This window comes from Notamacropus eugenii, chromosome 2 (genome assembly GCF_028372415.1).
Source record: "Notamacropus eugenii isolate mMacEug1 chromosome 2, mMacEug1.pri_v2, whole genome shotgun sequence".
Taxonomy (NCBI): Eukaryota; Metazoa; Chordata; class Mammalia; order Diprotodontia; family Macropodidae; genus Notamacropus; species Notamacropus eugenii.
Window position 1 is genome coordinate 36,556,171 of NC_092873.1, and position 14,242 is coordinate 36,570,412.

The 14,242-nt window shown below is 50.4% G+C and overlaps 1 protein-coding gene across 9 annotated transcripts in view; it reads right to left on the minus strand.

Moving 5' to 3' along the window:
- The window catches only part of MYO18A (myosin XVIIIA), a 148,506-nt gene that overhangs the window by 34,676 nt on the left and 99,588 nt on the right, over positions 1–14,242 (minus strand). For all 9 annotated transcript variants that reach the window (XM_072639824.1, XM_072639823.1, XM_072639822.1 and 6 more), the window contains 7 exons: positions 14,036–14,195; positions 11,566–11,752; positions 9,106–9,349; positions 6,488–6,597; positions 5,331–5,396; positions 1,558–1,686; positions 205–348 (listed from right to left, as the gene is read on the minus strand). In XM_072639824.1, coding sequence (XP_072495925.1) covers positions 205–348; positions 1,558–1,686; positions 5,331–5,396; positions 6,488–6,597; positions 9,106–9,349; positions 11,566–11,752; positions 14,036–14,195 — 1,040 coding nt within the window. The remainder of the gene's footprint in view (positions 1–204; positions 349–1,557; positions 1,687–5,330; positions 5,397–6,487; positions 6,598–9,105; positions 9,350–11,565; positions 11,753–14,035; positions 14,196–14,242) is intronic.

Here is a 14,242-nt window from a genome sequence, read left to right on the forward strand (position 1 = left end):
CAATGGGAAAATGTGTTTTCTATGCACACATGTGCTCTCTTTTTGGGGGGACAGGGGGCAGGGAAAGAGAAAATGCTTGTTGTTCATTGAAACAATAAAATGAATTTTTAAAATGTAAGGGCATCATAAAATGAGGGGTGGGATGAGATGGTCTCCTAGCCCCATCGAGGGCCAGGCCTGCAGGAGCCCAGAGTGCTGACTCACGTCCTTGCCGCGGATCTGCTCCTCAGACAGCTGCACCTCAACGAGAGGCCGCACCGCCGTGAAAAGCCTCCACCATGGCCAGTCCTTCACCCCCTGGTTCTTTTTAATGTTCTTCTGGACGCAGCGAATGGCCAGGTCTTGGATCTGTAATCACAGAAGTTCTCACTTACCTGGCATTTTAAGTCTTCAAAAACCCTAAGTACTACTGCCCGGGGTTTATAGATGAGAAGCCTGGTGCTTAGAGAGGTTGACTGTCTTGCCCACAGTCACACAGTTCATAACTATTAGAGACACTGGGTTCAAATTCCATATCTGATGCTTCCCACCTGGATGACCTTGGGCAAGTCACCTAACTCATTCCTCTGGGTCTCAGTTTCCTCATTTGTCAAATGAGAGGGGGTTGAACTACAAAGGTGGCCTTAAGCAAGTTCCTTAACTTCCCAGGGCCTCAGTTTCCTTATCTGTCCAATGCCCTCCCGCTCCAGACTCAGGATCCTACAATCTCCTGGTGTTTTAATTCACTTGGTTTTCCCAACATAGCTGTTTCTTTATCGTCTCCCTCCACTAGCCTGTACGGGCAGCTGGAGGTGAGGGAGTGAGGCCTGACCCCCACCTCAGGAGCCCCTGGTCCTGTTCCCATCAGGACTAATTTCATCTGCTTTATGGACCGCCTGCTTTTTCCTCCTGCTCTGGCCTGGATGTACCATAAAACCTAATCTTGCTGAAACACAAGAGGCGTTGGTGCCGGCTGCTTTATGGACGTGCTAATAGGAAAAGGAGCCCCTGACACAGGTCCTTAATCTTCAAGGAAAGACCCAGAATGCAGAGTCAGAGCTACCCGTAACCCCCAAGGCTCCCTGCTCTGAGGGACCATGCTGCCTCCCCTCGGCAGGGGTGCCTCGAGGACCAGAGATGTTCACTGGTGCTCATCCCAGGCAGCTGCTGAGGAAGCCACAGGAGGAACAGTGACAAGACTGACGGATTTGGAGCCAAAGGACCTGAGTTCAAATCCCATCCCTGCCACTTTGAACAAGTCTCTTCCCATCTCTAGGATGATCCACCTCTATAAAACAAGGGATGACGTGATCCCTGAGGTCTTTTTGGCTCTCCATCTGCTAAGATGCTTCCCTTCTGCACTCCCTAGGGGTTAATGCATTTGGGAATGCCCTGGCCCACTTTCTGCACAATAAGGCTCCCATGTCCATCCCCAAGTCCCACTTCTTGGTCCTCTGCACATTTTCCCCAAGTTCTCTTTATGCCTCCCCCCAGAGCGGGGAAGTGAGCCACAGACAGTGTCTGCAGTCAGGACAGTGGTGGGATCAAGGCACAAGGGGTCTGCCCTAGCAGCAGTACCTTTCTCTTCTGGAAGTGTTGACGGGCCAAGTAACCGCGGCAGGCTGCCTGGAAGAGGGTCAGATTCTTGCTCGTCTGTTCATCTCTCTGCTCCTCTAACTTTGCCAAGGTACCTGCCCGGAAAAATACCTGTGGGAAAGAAGAATAAAGCTAGGCCTGGCTGGTCAGCAGGGAGGAAGAGTGAGGAGGAATGGAGCCTGGAGCATCTATAAAGTGAGCCAGCAAAAGTCACATGTGGAGGGAGAACCAGAAATAAAGAGGTGGGGGACAAAGGAAGGGAACAGGGTACACGCAGGCCAAGAAGGGGCGGGGGCCACAGAAGACCCACAGTTTGCAAGAGGGATGAAGTAGAGGAGAAGAGGTGGACCATGGAGACATCGCCTCTACAAAACCAGTGCTGGCTGGGGTCCGAAGAGGGGACTGCACAGATGGCATTTTCTAGAAGTCATTCAGTTGAAAATGCCAAAGGGTTCCAGGTCATTCCCTGCCCCTCCCCCCAGAAAGCCCAGCCTCTGGCTTTCCACCTTTGAGGTCAAGACTGGAGGTGATGATTACTGTAGGACTCTCCCAGGGAGGGATCCCAGCTCCCTCCTGTCATGGTGGCTACATTAGAATTCAGAGCCCTGCTCAGGTACGGGGTTATATAGGATGATCAGGGGAGAGAGAACAGAAGGGCCCTGGCCCCACCCCTGGCCCTACCTCTCCCCACTCAGTTTCCTCTTCATCAGCCTCCTCTTTCATGTGGTGACGCCCCGGCCCCCAGTCTCCCACCCCTCCCCACACCCAAGCTTCCTCTCTTTGGTGGTAAAGCCAGTGGGGTGGGTGGTGGCTCGTTTAGGTGAGGGACCTGTCTTACAGGTTTGGGGCTGAAAGGTAGACGCAAGGCACCAGCCTGGCAGACGGCTCTGTTCCCTACCTCACCCCTCACTCTATCACCGGGCTACAGCCAATGCCTTCTTATGGGGACAGAAGGAGAATCAGACAGGAAAACCCCTCAGTAAGGACCCTGTTGGCCTTCATCTCCAAAATAAAGCTGCTCAGAAGTGGCTAACTTCCCCTCTGCAGGGCATGCATCTGCCTTTGTCTGTAACCTGGCATGTGGGTAACGTGAGTAACACGAGCCACATAGATGGTGCAGAGGGGCAGCATTAGCCACAGTGACCCAGGAACTGACATCCCCCATGAAGCCATGCCCCCAAATTTGTTGTATTTCTGTTGTCTCCTCCCCCTCCCTCCCTACCCCTTAGAATGTAAGCCCCAGAGGGCAGGGACTGCTTAATTCTGCCTTGATCAATCTTTGAGAATGGATTGATTCTTTTCTAGGAAGGGGTCTAGAGATAGACTCTGCCTAAGATTTCTGCCTCTTCACCTCCCCTGCCTCTCTATCCCTTTCTTTCCCCCTCTACTTAGAATGAAGTTTCCTGCTGAGAAAATGCTGCCTCTGGAACATCCATCCAAACCCCTTCCCCAGGGCAGTTCAGAGTCCCAGCCAAACTCAGTCCTCAGGCCCTTCTTCCTGCAGCAGCACACCTGGGATACACTTTGTTTGGGTTTAAGCCCAGATGACACAGAAATTCTGCCACAGGGGGCCAGGGAATGATTAAATACCCTTGTGGTGCTCCCCAGGACCAGGCAGTCACACCTGGGCAGAATTCCTAGCTAAATTGAGGAGGTAAGGGGAGGGGAGAGGGAAAGGAGGGGGGCACTCTTGGAGGAAAGGACAAATACAGCAGAAAAGACCCCAGGTCTTAAGACTAGGAAATGTAATGATGACTGGTTTAGAGATGGGGGCCAGAAGCCTAGAACCCCTAAAGCAGAGGGTTTTAACTTGGGAATCCATGAACTTTAAAGAATTTTCTGATAACTATATTTCAATCTAACCAGTTTTCCTTCATAATTCTACATGTTTTATTTTATTCATTTAAAAATATTATTCTGGGAAGGGGTTCATTGGCTTGGTCAGCCTGCCCAAGGGGTCTTCGAGTAGCATGCAGACCATGTATGGTACTGATGCTCTGCCTGCCTGCCCATGCCCACTTAGGACTCTGTATGGATCACAGTAGATCTGTGCATGTGGCAGGTCCTTAGGAAAGGACAAGAACCCTGAGGATCCCAGCCCTGAGCTCTAGCTCTGCCTGAGGGCGGAAGCAGGCACTGGGGCTTGTCTGTCTCAGCCAAAGGAGCTAACATGACTCACAGTGGTTCTGGAGCCTGAGAAGATGGGCCAGAAGGGGGCCGGCCAGCCTGGGGAGGCATTGTGATCTTTGGACATGTTTGGAAACCTGCTACCTGACCCAGAGAAGGGACCACAGAAACATTCCCCCCACCTCCCGCCAAGCCTCGAATCTTAGCAAGCCTGCCCATTTCAGTCTTTGAGGAGAATCAGCACTCAACAGGGCATGACCTACTTCAAGGAAAAACCAAATTATTTCAGCAAGCTCCATGGTGCCAAGAACACCTAAGAACACTGAGGAGGGAGGGAAAGGGGGAAGGAGAGAGAGAGAAGGGGGGGGAGGGGACAGAACAAAAATGAATAAAGGGAGGCCAAGATAGAGACACAAAACCAGAGACAACGAGTATAATGAGCAAAAAAGGAGAACAATGAGAGACAGAGACAGAATGAGAACACCATGACAGAGAGGGGAAGGAGAGAGAACAAGGAGGAAAAGCAGAAAGAAAAGACCGTAAAACAATGAAGACAGAAAGTGAAAGAGACTGATGGGGACTGATACCAAGAGGGAAAATGAGAGACACAGAGAGAAAGAGAGAGAGAGAGAGAGAGAGAGACAGAGACAGAGACAGAGAGAGACAGAGACAGAGAGAGACAGAGAGAGACAGAGAGAGACAGAGAGAGAGATAGGGAGAGAGACAGAGAGAGACAGAGAGACAGAGACAGAGAGAGACAGAGAGAGAAAGAGGGAGAGAGAAAGAGGGAGAGAGAGATAGAAAGACAGAGAGAGATGAAATAAAATAGGGTGATGGTGAGAGAGCAAGCCAAAACCAGAGCAAGGACCACCACACACACGCGTGCACGCACACACACAGACAGAGAAAACCTCCTTGTCAAGCTCCTTCATCACTATTCCCCTCAATGCCACTCTCTGGCCTGGACAGATCCCTGGTGTCAGGAGTTTCTGCTCCCAGACCCTGGGGAAGGCGCTCCTAGGCCTAGGCCCCTTTTTCTCCTGCCCCCAGCCCCCTGGCCCACATACTTGGAGGACGATGGGCAGGTCAGTGCTAGGCGAGGGGCAGGCAGCTGGTTCTCTGATGATGAGGGAAGGCGGCAGACTGGCACCCGGGGGCGGGTGTGCCTGGCCTTTTATCCAACACGTTCCATTCACATGAGGAATTCAGCCTGTGGGAAGGCAGCCGCACAGGCTTCTTCCTGTCCCGCCTGCTCATGGGACCCCGGCAACCACGGTGCCCAGCCGGCTCAGGCAAAGAGGGCTTTGTCCTCCAGGGCACCATGCTGTCACCTTCTTCCCTTTTCCCGAGCCCAGCCTCTCCTCTATCTTCTGCCTCATTTCTCAGCCCAGGTTCAAGGTCACCCTGCGCCCACTCCCTCCTGACATCACAGACTGCTCTCAAGGCACCAGATAATCCAGTTATTCAGACACCAATAGCTGAGAATCAAGGAAGGAATCACAAGGGCAAGGCGTGCTCCCTGGGCACTCCTGAGGACAGGGTGAGCTCGGGGTGGGGGATGGCCAAGAGGTAGGAAAGGAGGGTACAGAGAACAGTAGCATCTTATCAGGCTTCTGGGCTCCACTTACCCGACTCAGGCCCATGTAGCAGCTGCTCTTCTCCAGGTCCAAGGACTCCAGTAATTCCTCCACAGCCTGGAGACAAAGGGTGGAAGCCATGAGTGTAGCCAGGCCCCAACCCCCACTTGGGGAAGGAGTGGGCTCTGCCAGCAAAGGAAGCCTGGGGGGAAAGGGGGGCAAGTGAAGGCACTAAGGGCAGAGGCAGGACTTCTTGGGCCCATCCATGGCATTTAGGGAGAGGGAAGTTGCAGTCTGCCAGTGGAGTCTGCAAGGTGCCAGCCACATGGAAGCTCCACGGGTGCCTCCCAGGGCTAGAGAGTGGGGGGTGCTCCCTGGAGGATAGGAACTGGTTTTTGCATTTCTTTGTGCACCCAACACTTACACAGTAGGTACTTAGTAAATGATTGCTGATTGATTGGTGGCTGGACAGGGTCATAAGGTTGAAAGGGATTTCAGAGATCATCTAGTCTATTTTACAGAGGAGTAAACTGAGGCACAGAGAGGTTAAGTAACTGGCCCAGGATCACAGAAGTAGTAAGTATCATAGGTAAGATCTGAGCCCACGTCATTTGACTCCAGAGTCAGTTAATCACAAGTATTTATTATGCACTTACTGTGTGCCACACAGCATGCTCTTTCCCCTGTCTCATGTACCTGATCCATTCTGTGTGGCTGGTCACTTCAAGCCCCTGAGCCCAAACTTACCACTGTGGGCCTTCAGAGGGGGTTTCCAGTCTCACCATTCCTAAAAGCCACTGTCAGAGGCCCTGAGGCACCAGACTCCCTCCCCTAGGCCTGCTGCCCAGACACCACTGTCCTGCTTGCTCTAGAAACCAGGGCTACTGAAGCTCAGGGCAGGTCTACAGAGTGCAGTCATGTCAATGGGATATGGGAGATATAGCAGTTCTGACTGGGGAAAGTACAACCCACTTTTCAATGAATGAGGTTGACCTCATCATTCTACCCACCAGACAACAAGGCTCTCCCATTCTGTTTCCAGTGCTCAACCAAATGCTTAGCCTGCATCTTGGGTGTCTAACCCCAAGTCTCTCCTCCCCTTCCTTAAACAAAAAGAGATGAGCAGGCAGGACCCACTCCCTTGGGGAGGAAAGTGAGTCAGAGACACCCCTAAAGGGGACAGGGGAAGATTGAGGGAAACCACTCACTCTTTTCTCATCCACAACAATGTAGTTGCGTCCATGCTTCTTGGTGAGGTGGGGTGCTAAGATGTCAAAACGTCGCCGAAATTCCGAGAACACCATATGGTCAGGATAACCTAGATGGAAGAGAATGGGGACATATGGTCATCAGGGTGATGTCTGCCTGGAACATACCAGGGAAGTAGTGTATGGGAGTTGAGGAGCCTAGAGCTGAAAGGGCCCTCAGAGGCCAGCTGGTCTAACCCCCTCAATTAAGGACTTCCCCCTCGGAGGTCAAAGAGGCAACAAATACCAAGGGTGAGATTTGAACTCAGACCCTCTGCCTTCATAGGTGCCCTGGAAGAGACCTCAGAGGCTACATAGTCCAAGTCTCTCACGAATAATGCTTTCAAATTCATAAAATATATAGGTTGACAAAGGAAACCAATCCTATTGAAATAGAGCTATTAAAAATACATTGGGTTTTGTTTTGTTTTGGTTTTTAAACCCAATATCTGGAGCTAAGGTTAAGCAGTAGTATGCAAACAGTGCAGCAGAAGACTGAAGCTAGGCATCAGGAAGGTCTTCCCAGGAGGCTTTGGACACTTTTAGCCAACCCAAACAGGTTGTAGAATATTCATCCATAAGGGTTGATCTTGACTTTCTCACTCCTTTTCAGGATTTAGCCCCAATTAAAGGCAGTGTAAAGGGCGAGATGACCCCTAAAAGTCACACCCAGTGTCCACAGGTCACACAGCCAAGAACGTCTTCTGGTTCTAACTGGAGAATGGTGTTAGAATGTGGAGCCCCTGGAGGAAACTGGACCCTGCACAAGTGATGCCAACAGGAGGGCAGGGGTACAGGTGGGTGAGCTGCTCGGGTGCTCACAATTGCCTCTGGGCAACCATCCAACTTGGGAATGAGGCTGATGCATGTGCCTGATAACTGAAACAGGAGGCCAGGGTCCTCTGAGGGGCCAGGATGGAGCAAGCTATTGATTGTATCTGAATTGCAATTAAATTGATGGGCTGGGAGAGCGGGTGCAGACGCCCGGCATCTTAATTAATCATCAGCACGATGGATGGTTCTCGAGGCCCCGGAGGGGAGTAGGGAGCCCCCCCTTTGCCACCAGCCTCATCGACCCGCTTGTTTGAGTAAAGTACATTGATTTTGGTTCAGCGCGGTAACAATCTGGTTTTGAAATAATAAACACCAACCCCGTATCAAGACGTGGGGACAGATCAATGATTTATTCAGAGCAGTAAAGGTAGTCCCTGTCTTGAGGCCCAGGCTGCTGAGAGAAGGGTTTATGAATGGTGTGGTGGAAAGACGAACCCGAGCCTCTCTCGGCCCTGGAGTGAGTGGGTTCAAAGGCCACTTGTGAAGTTACTACCCGTGTGACCTCAAACAAGTCCCATCACCTCCTTGGGCCTCAGATTCCACCTCTATAAATGAGGGGGTTGGACTGGATGGTCCCTGATTCCTTCTACTTCTCCAACTCTGAGCCTGTGATGTCAGAAGGCTGCAGAGGATCTTGGCCCTGGACTGTGTGGGACCTACTTGCCTATGCTTGCTCAGACCTAACCAAAGACAAAAGGAAGACGCCTCAAACAAACAATGTCTTTTGTTCCAATCTCCGCACCACTCCAAGAGATTACCAAACACGGTAGCATCTACCTGACCCTTCTTAGGCATTTTAATTATTTAGAGACAGGTTTTCCCCTTCATTCTCTGCCAGAATCTGATCCAGCACTCACTGACTTGAGGGATAGTGCCAATTCACAGTACCCTACTTGGGTCAACTATTGTCACTGGAAATCCGGAGTGAACTTATTGAATGACCTTGATCTTTTACACTGGGAGAGAAGTGAAGGAGAGACAGGGATAGAGGACAGGAATGACTGGAAGGAAGGACAGAGTGTGAGGAGGAAAGAGAGAAGGAAGAGAGAACAAAAAGAGATAGGGAGAAGAGAGGGAGGGAAAAACAAGACCTGGGAAGATAAAGGGAAAAGAAAAGAGGGGTATAAAGAAGTAGGGGAAGGATGACCTGGGAAAAGAGAGGTGTAAAGGAAGGAGGAAGAGGTCCCCCAGAAGCAGGATGCTGACTGTCAGCCACATCCTTATCTCACACAGCTCTATCTCGGCTGGAGCTATCCCAGACCCCAATTCCTTTCTAAACCTCTAACTCTTGAACCCACAATCCTCTTGGCAGAGGGCCTTCTGTCCTGACATTGCTTCTCAAAGTCTTTGGGGACTTGCCATTGGCCCTGATGCTTTCCCTGTCAGAATTTAAGTACTAACCGGCCTTTCCATCTACCATGGATGGACAAAGTAGGGATGAGGCATGAGAGACAGAAGAAAGAACCAGCAGGGAGAAGGAGAAATGGAAGAAGAAAAGAAAGGATAGGATCTGGGAAGGGAAAAACAAGAAAGGAGGGTACAGGAAGTAGGCGAGGGATGGACGAAAGGCAGAATTAGGACCTGGGAAGACAGCAAGGGGGAAGGGAAGGACTGAGGGAGGGAATAAGAGAAAGACTTAAGAAAGGAAGGGTAGGGAAATAAAGGAAGGAAAAGGAAGCCATGGAGGGACAGAGGTGTCAGAGAGATGAGATGAGGAAAGAAGGGAGGAAGAGAAAAGGTCCTACCTTGGCGATACATGCGAAGGGCATCCAAAAGACGGGAGCCACGGAGCTGGGCCCGGAGCAGGGAGATATCCAGCGGTAGGAGGCCGGCCTCACAGTGCTCCCCAGGAGGCAGGTCCAACTCGCTGCTACTGCTCACTCGGCGTGAGGAGGCTGAGCGGGGCTCACCTGCCCAGCCCTCAGCCACAGGCAGGAAGCAGTGAACGAAGTGTAATTTTGATTTCCTGATAGTGTCAATGAGGGCATCCTGCAGGAGGGAAGGAGAGAGGGTGACCCTCAAGGGTCATCTACCACGAGGCCAACTTTTGTCCCTATCCAGGAGAATCAATCAAACAACACTTATTAAGTCCTTACTTTGTGCCAGGCTCTGCACTAAGTATTGGGGATACAAAAAGAGGCATAAGATAGTCTTTGCCCGCAGGGAGGAGACAAGTCTTCAACATCCCACTGTCCAGCTCCCATCAGGCATTGGCAACTGGGTTCCCATGTCTGCTGGAGAGATCTCAGAGCCTACTCTGACCCTTGGGGCTGCTCTCTTCTCAGCTGAAGACCATCCGCCCTGACAGGGCTCCTCAAGGTCTTCAGGGGCCTTGCCATCCACCCTGCTGCTTTCCCTGCCCAAATACTTCCTTGCCTTTCCATCTGCCATGAACAGGAAGGTGGACATGAGTCCTCCTTTATGGGCTGTTGCCACCAGTCAAAATATGACCTTCTTGAGTGTAGGGACTGTCTTAATTTTCTACCTATAGCCCCAGCACTTAAGTCATGGAGAACTGGAAACAAAGCAGTTGCTCATCACCTGGGGAAGGGTTAAGCAAATTGTGCACAGGAAAATAATGGAACTGCTTCTGTGCTGTAAGAAATGACAACTCTGAAGAGTACAGAGAAGTATTGAAAGACTCATTTGAACTGACGTGGGGTTAAAGCAAGCAGAATTCATGCAATTAACACCAACCATGTGAACAGAAAGAATTTTTAAAAATGTTACCGCACACTGAGTAAGGGCTCTAAGGGTGAAGCCTGGCCCCAGAAAAGCCCAAAAAGATTCCTTGCTGTCCCCTCTTGGAGGAGGTGGGGGACTCTGTGACAGAATGTGGCACACACCCTTAGGCACAACTAATGTGCTGCTTAGTTTTGCTGAACTATCATTTTTTTCATCTTTCTTTTAAAATTATCCTTATGAGGGACTAGCTCCCAGGGTAGGAGAGGGCAAGAAATGTATTTGGAAGTGATATCTAAATATTTGGAACCAAAAAAAATGAATGAAAACAAGATTTAAAAGCTCAATACATTGTGATAAATGGCCTGCAAAGCGCCTCTGCACCCATTATCTCATTTTGATTCTCACATCAACCCTAGGTGGTAGGAACGGTAGTGATGATTTGCTCCATTTTACAGATGAAAAAACTGAGGCCAAGAAAGTAACTTGCCCCCAGAACATGTGACTAGGAGATGCACCAACAGGAAAATAACCTAAGCCTCTTGCCTCCTAGACCCATACTGCTGGGACCTTCCCATTGACTAGGATGGCCTGCAGAATGCTTAGATTCTACTTCCTGGAGGACAGCAGATGCTTTGTCATCACCTATTGGGATATAGCTTTAATCAATCCAATCACAAGCATTTATTAAGCACCTACTACACACTAAACCCTATGCTAGATGCTGTAGATACAAAACCAAAAATGAAACAGTCCTTGCCTTCAAGGAGCTTATATTCTATCTAAGCATATAATACAAAGTATAAGCAAAGAAAATACAGGGTAACACTGTGGGGAGAGGAGGAACTAGGCTGGTTGAGGGTGGACCATCAGGAAAGGTCTTATGGGAGGTATTGTAGAGTCAGAAGACCTGGGTTCAAATCCTGCCTCTGAGGCTTACTACTTGTGAGGCCTTGGGCAAGTCTCCCTGGGCCTCAGTTTCTTCATCTGTAAAGTAAGGGGGGTTTGACTAGATGAGCCTCTGAGGGCTCTTCCTTCTCTGGCTCAGTGAGCCCATGGAAACAGAAGGTGGCACTGGAGCTGAGCTTTGAAAGAAGGAGAAATGAGAAGTGCATTCCAGGACACACAGAGAGATCATGCAAAAGCATGGAGGCAGGAAACTGAGCATCATGTGTGAAGATAACCAGAAGGACACTTTGGTAGTACTATAGGCCTTGTGAAGGGAAGCGTAATGGACTGGGAAGGTTGGTTGGGGCCAGCTTGTGAAGGGCTTTAAATACCAAGCAGAGATGTTAGTATTTGATCCTAGGGGTAATAGGGGGCCATGGGAGCATGCTGAGCAGGGGAGTGACACAGTCACACTGGCGAACATCAAGGACTAGGACCCAGGGGAGCCCCTGCTTCAAGACAGCCTCAGGCCCCTCTCACTCTGGAGTAGATGCTGAGCTGACAGGGGAAGGGGAGGAGGAGGAGACTTCCTGGAGTCTGAGGGGGTCAAGGCCAAAGCTCGAGGGCACACTCACCACCTGGAGCTTGATCTGGATACAGAGAGACTTCTTCTTGACCGCGGCCATGCCAGTGGTGAATGTCTTTCGCATGCTGGTGGCCCTACGAAGCGCCAGCTGCGACCCCCCTTCTAGTCCTGCGATGGAGCCTGACAGCACCATGGCACTGCTGGCCCGGCCTGCAAACAGGTTACTGATGATCTTCCTAACAGAGCACAGGGGAGAGGTAGTCAGTTCAACTCAATGAGCCCTGGCAGCCAAGCACTGGGACCCCAGTGCCAGGTACCACCCAAGGCACCAGGCAGACAAAGACCAAACCATCCAGGGGTTTATGTTCCACTGGGAGGAAGCAACATGCACAGAGAAAAATATATACAAAATGCTTCCAATGCAAATAAAGAACAATTCTGGGGATGGGGGGGTGGGGGACCAGAGGGTGGGGATCAGGAAAGGCCTCACATAGGAATGGCATTTGACCTGAAACTTAATAGGAACAAGGCATGGTAAGAAGTGGAAGAGAGGAAAGAAAGCACTCTAAGATACAGAGGAAAGTACAAAGGCAAGAGTTGTAATGTGATATATGAGAAACAGCAAGTAAGCCAGTCTGCCTGGGAGGGAGAGTGATGCACATTCACAATGTACCCTATGTATAGGAAGATAGCTTGGGAGCCACCCCCTTCCACCAGGCACTGCACCAAATCAACTTTGCAATTGTCCCTGGACAAGTTGTGCCAACCTGCTCCTCAGTCCCTATCCACCTGCCATGAGTAACTTTCAGGACCCTGGCTAGCACTCCCCATTAGAACATAAGCTCTCAGAGGGCAAGGGCTCTCTTTGCTTCTGTATTTGGATAGCACAGTGTCCAGAGAGCCAAGAAGACCCAGACTCAAGTCTTGTCTCTGATAAAGGGGCCAGTGAGGACTCAGAACAACTCCCTGAACCTCTCAGTGCTCTAGGACTATGTTCTCCAGGATCACAAATTGCAGGATAGTTGGATTTGTAGAGGGAGTTTCTTCCCCAGGGAGGTCTCTGAACTAGTGAAATAAATGGCTGGTGCAGGCCCCATCCCAACTCCCACCTGCTAGTACTTGGCACATAATACTCCTGTAACACCTCTTCATTTCTTTATCGTGGATGCCAAAGAAAAAAGTGGCCATGCAACCCACCATAGGCCCCCCTAGGAAAGCTTTTTCTCCAATGCTGGGCTTGCAGACACACAGATTTAGAGCTAGAAAGGACTTCAGGGGTCGCCTGCCTCTGTTTGTAAAACAGAGGTAAAGTGATTTCCTCAGGGTCACAAAGCTAGCAAGTGTCTGAGGCAGAATTAGAACCCAGAGTCCCAGTCTAGTAGCACCTCTTATGATACTTTTTCCCATTAGGATTTTGTAAAGGGGAGCAAAGCAGAACCATCTACAGGGCGTGCACAGAGAGTGAGGTGACCCAGGGGGCCCAGAACCCCTGCCCACAGGAGTGGCTGAGTCAGAGATGCTGAGAGTATACTGGAGTTATAATTTAAGGGATATTTACACTGGACCAATTCCCATCAGGCCATGCCCATCTCAGGTCAGAGGCAGCTGGTGGTACAGGAGATAGACCCTGTGACCTAAAGCCCTGAAGACCTGAGTTCAAATCCAGCTCTACATACTTACTAATTGTGTGACCCTGGGCAAGTCACTCAACCCTGTTTGCTTCAGTTCCCCAGCTGTAAAATGGGGATAATAATAGCACCTACCTCCCAGTACCTACCTTGTTATAAGAATCAAATGAGATAATTGTAAAGAACTTAACAATAGTGCCTGGCACACAGTAGGTATCCTATAAATGCTTATTCCCTTCCCCTTCTAGCAGTTCTCTCATACCATAGAGCATTCTTCACACTTTTGTAACATGGACCCTTGGGCAGTCCAGGGAAATCCATGGACGCTTTCTCAGGATAATACTTCTAAATAATTGAAGGGAATGTTACATTTCAGTAAAAGGTTGCCGTCATTTTTTTCACCATCCAAGTCCATGGAACCTTGTGAAATCTATCCACCAAATCCTGGAGGGCTCATGGACCCCAGGTTAAGAAGGAATTACGTGGGATGGGGCAGGAGTACTGGTGCAAGATCCCAGCTTTGGGAAGAAATTCAACCCTTGGACCCCTCAAGTTGTTTCCCATGAGCCTCCCCTAAACAGAGAACTTAAATTTCATAGGCACCCAGTGACTTCCTCCGTGGTGAGGTTAACCATGAAGCCTTCTGAATCATCTGTGGCTGGCACTAGCTTCTCCTGCTGCCACTTGGGAGCCAACAACAAAAACGACAAACATTTGTTAAGTGCCTACTATGTGCCAGGCACCATAGAAAGCAGAAGTGACCCACTCCACTGACGTCTTGGATGCCCCATGGGAAAAGGTGCCCTGGCACACTTCTCCATGCCTCCTGGTGGTCCAACAGGCTTCAGCCCACAGTCCTACTTGGAGCCACAAGGTGGGGGGGGGACTTACTTCTGAGAGTCCTGCAGCAGCCGTGGGGCATTCTGCATGGCTGGGTTCTGCTTGGCATAGTTCCGCCAGCCTTCCACATTGTACTCCACCCAGTTGGTGTTGTGGCTATGGCCCAGGAGAAAGTGGTAAGGCTTGCTGCTTCGGAGGAGGGGGCTCTGTCCTAGAGGGAAGAAAGAGCAGGGCTCAGAGACCAACTCTTGAGTTTGA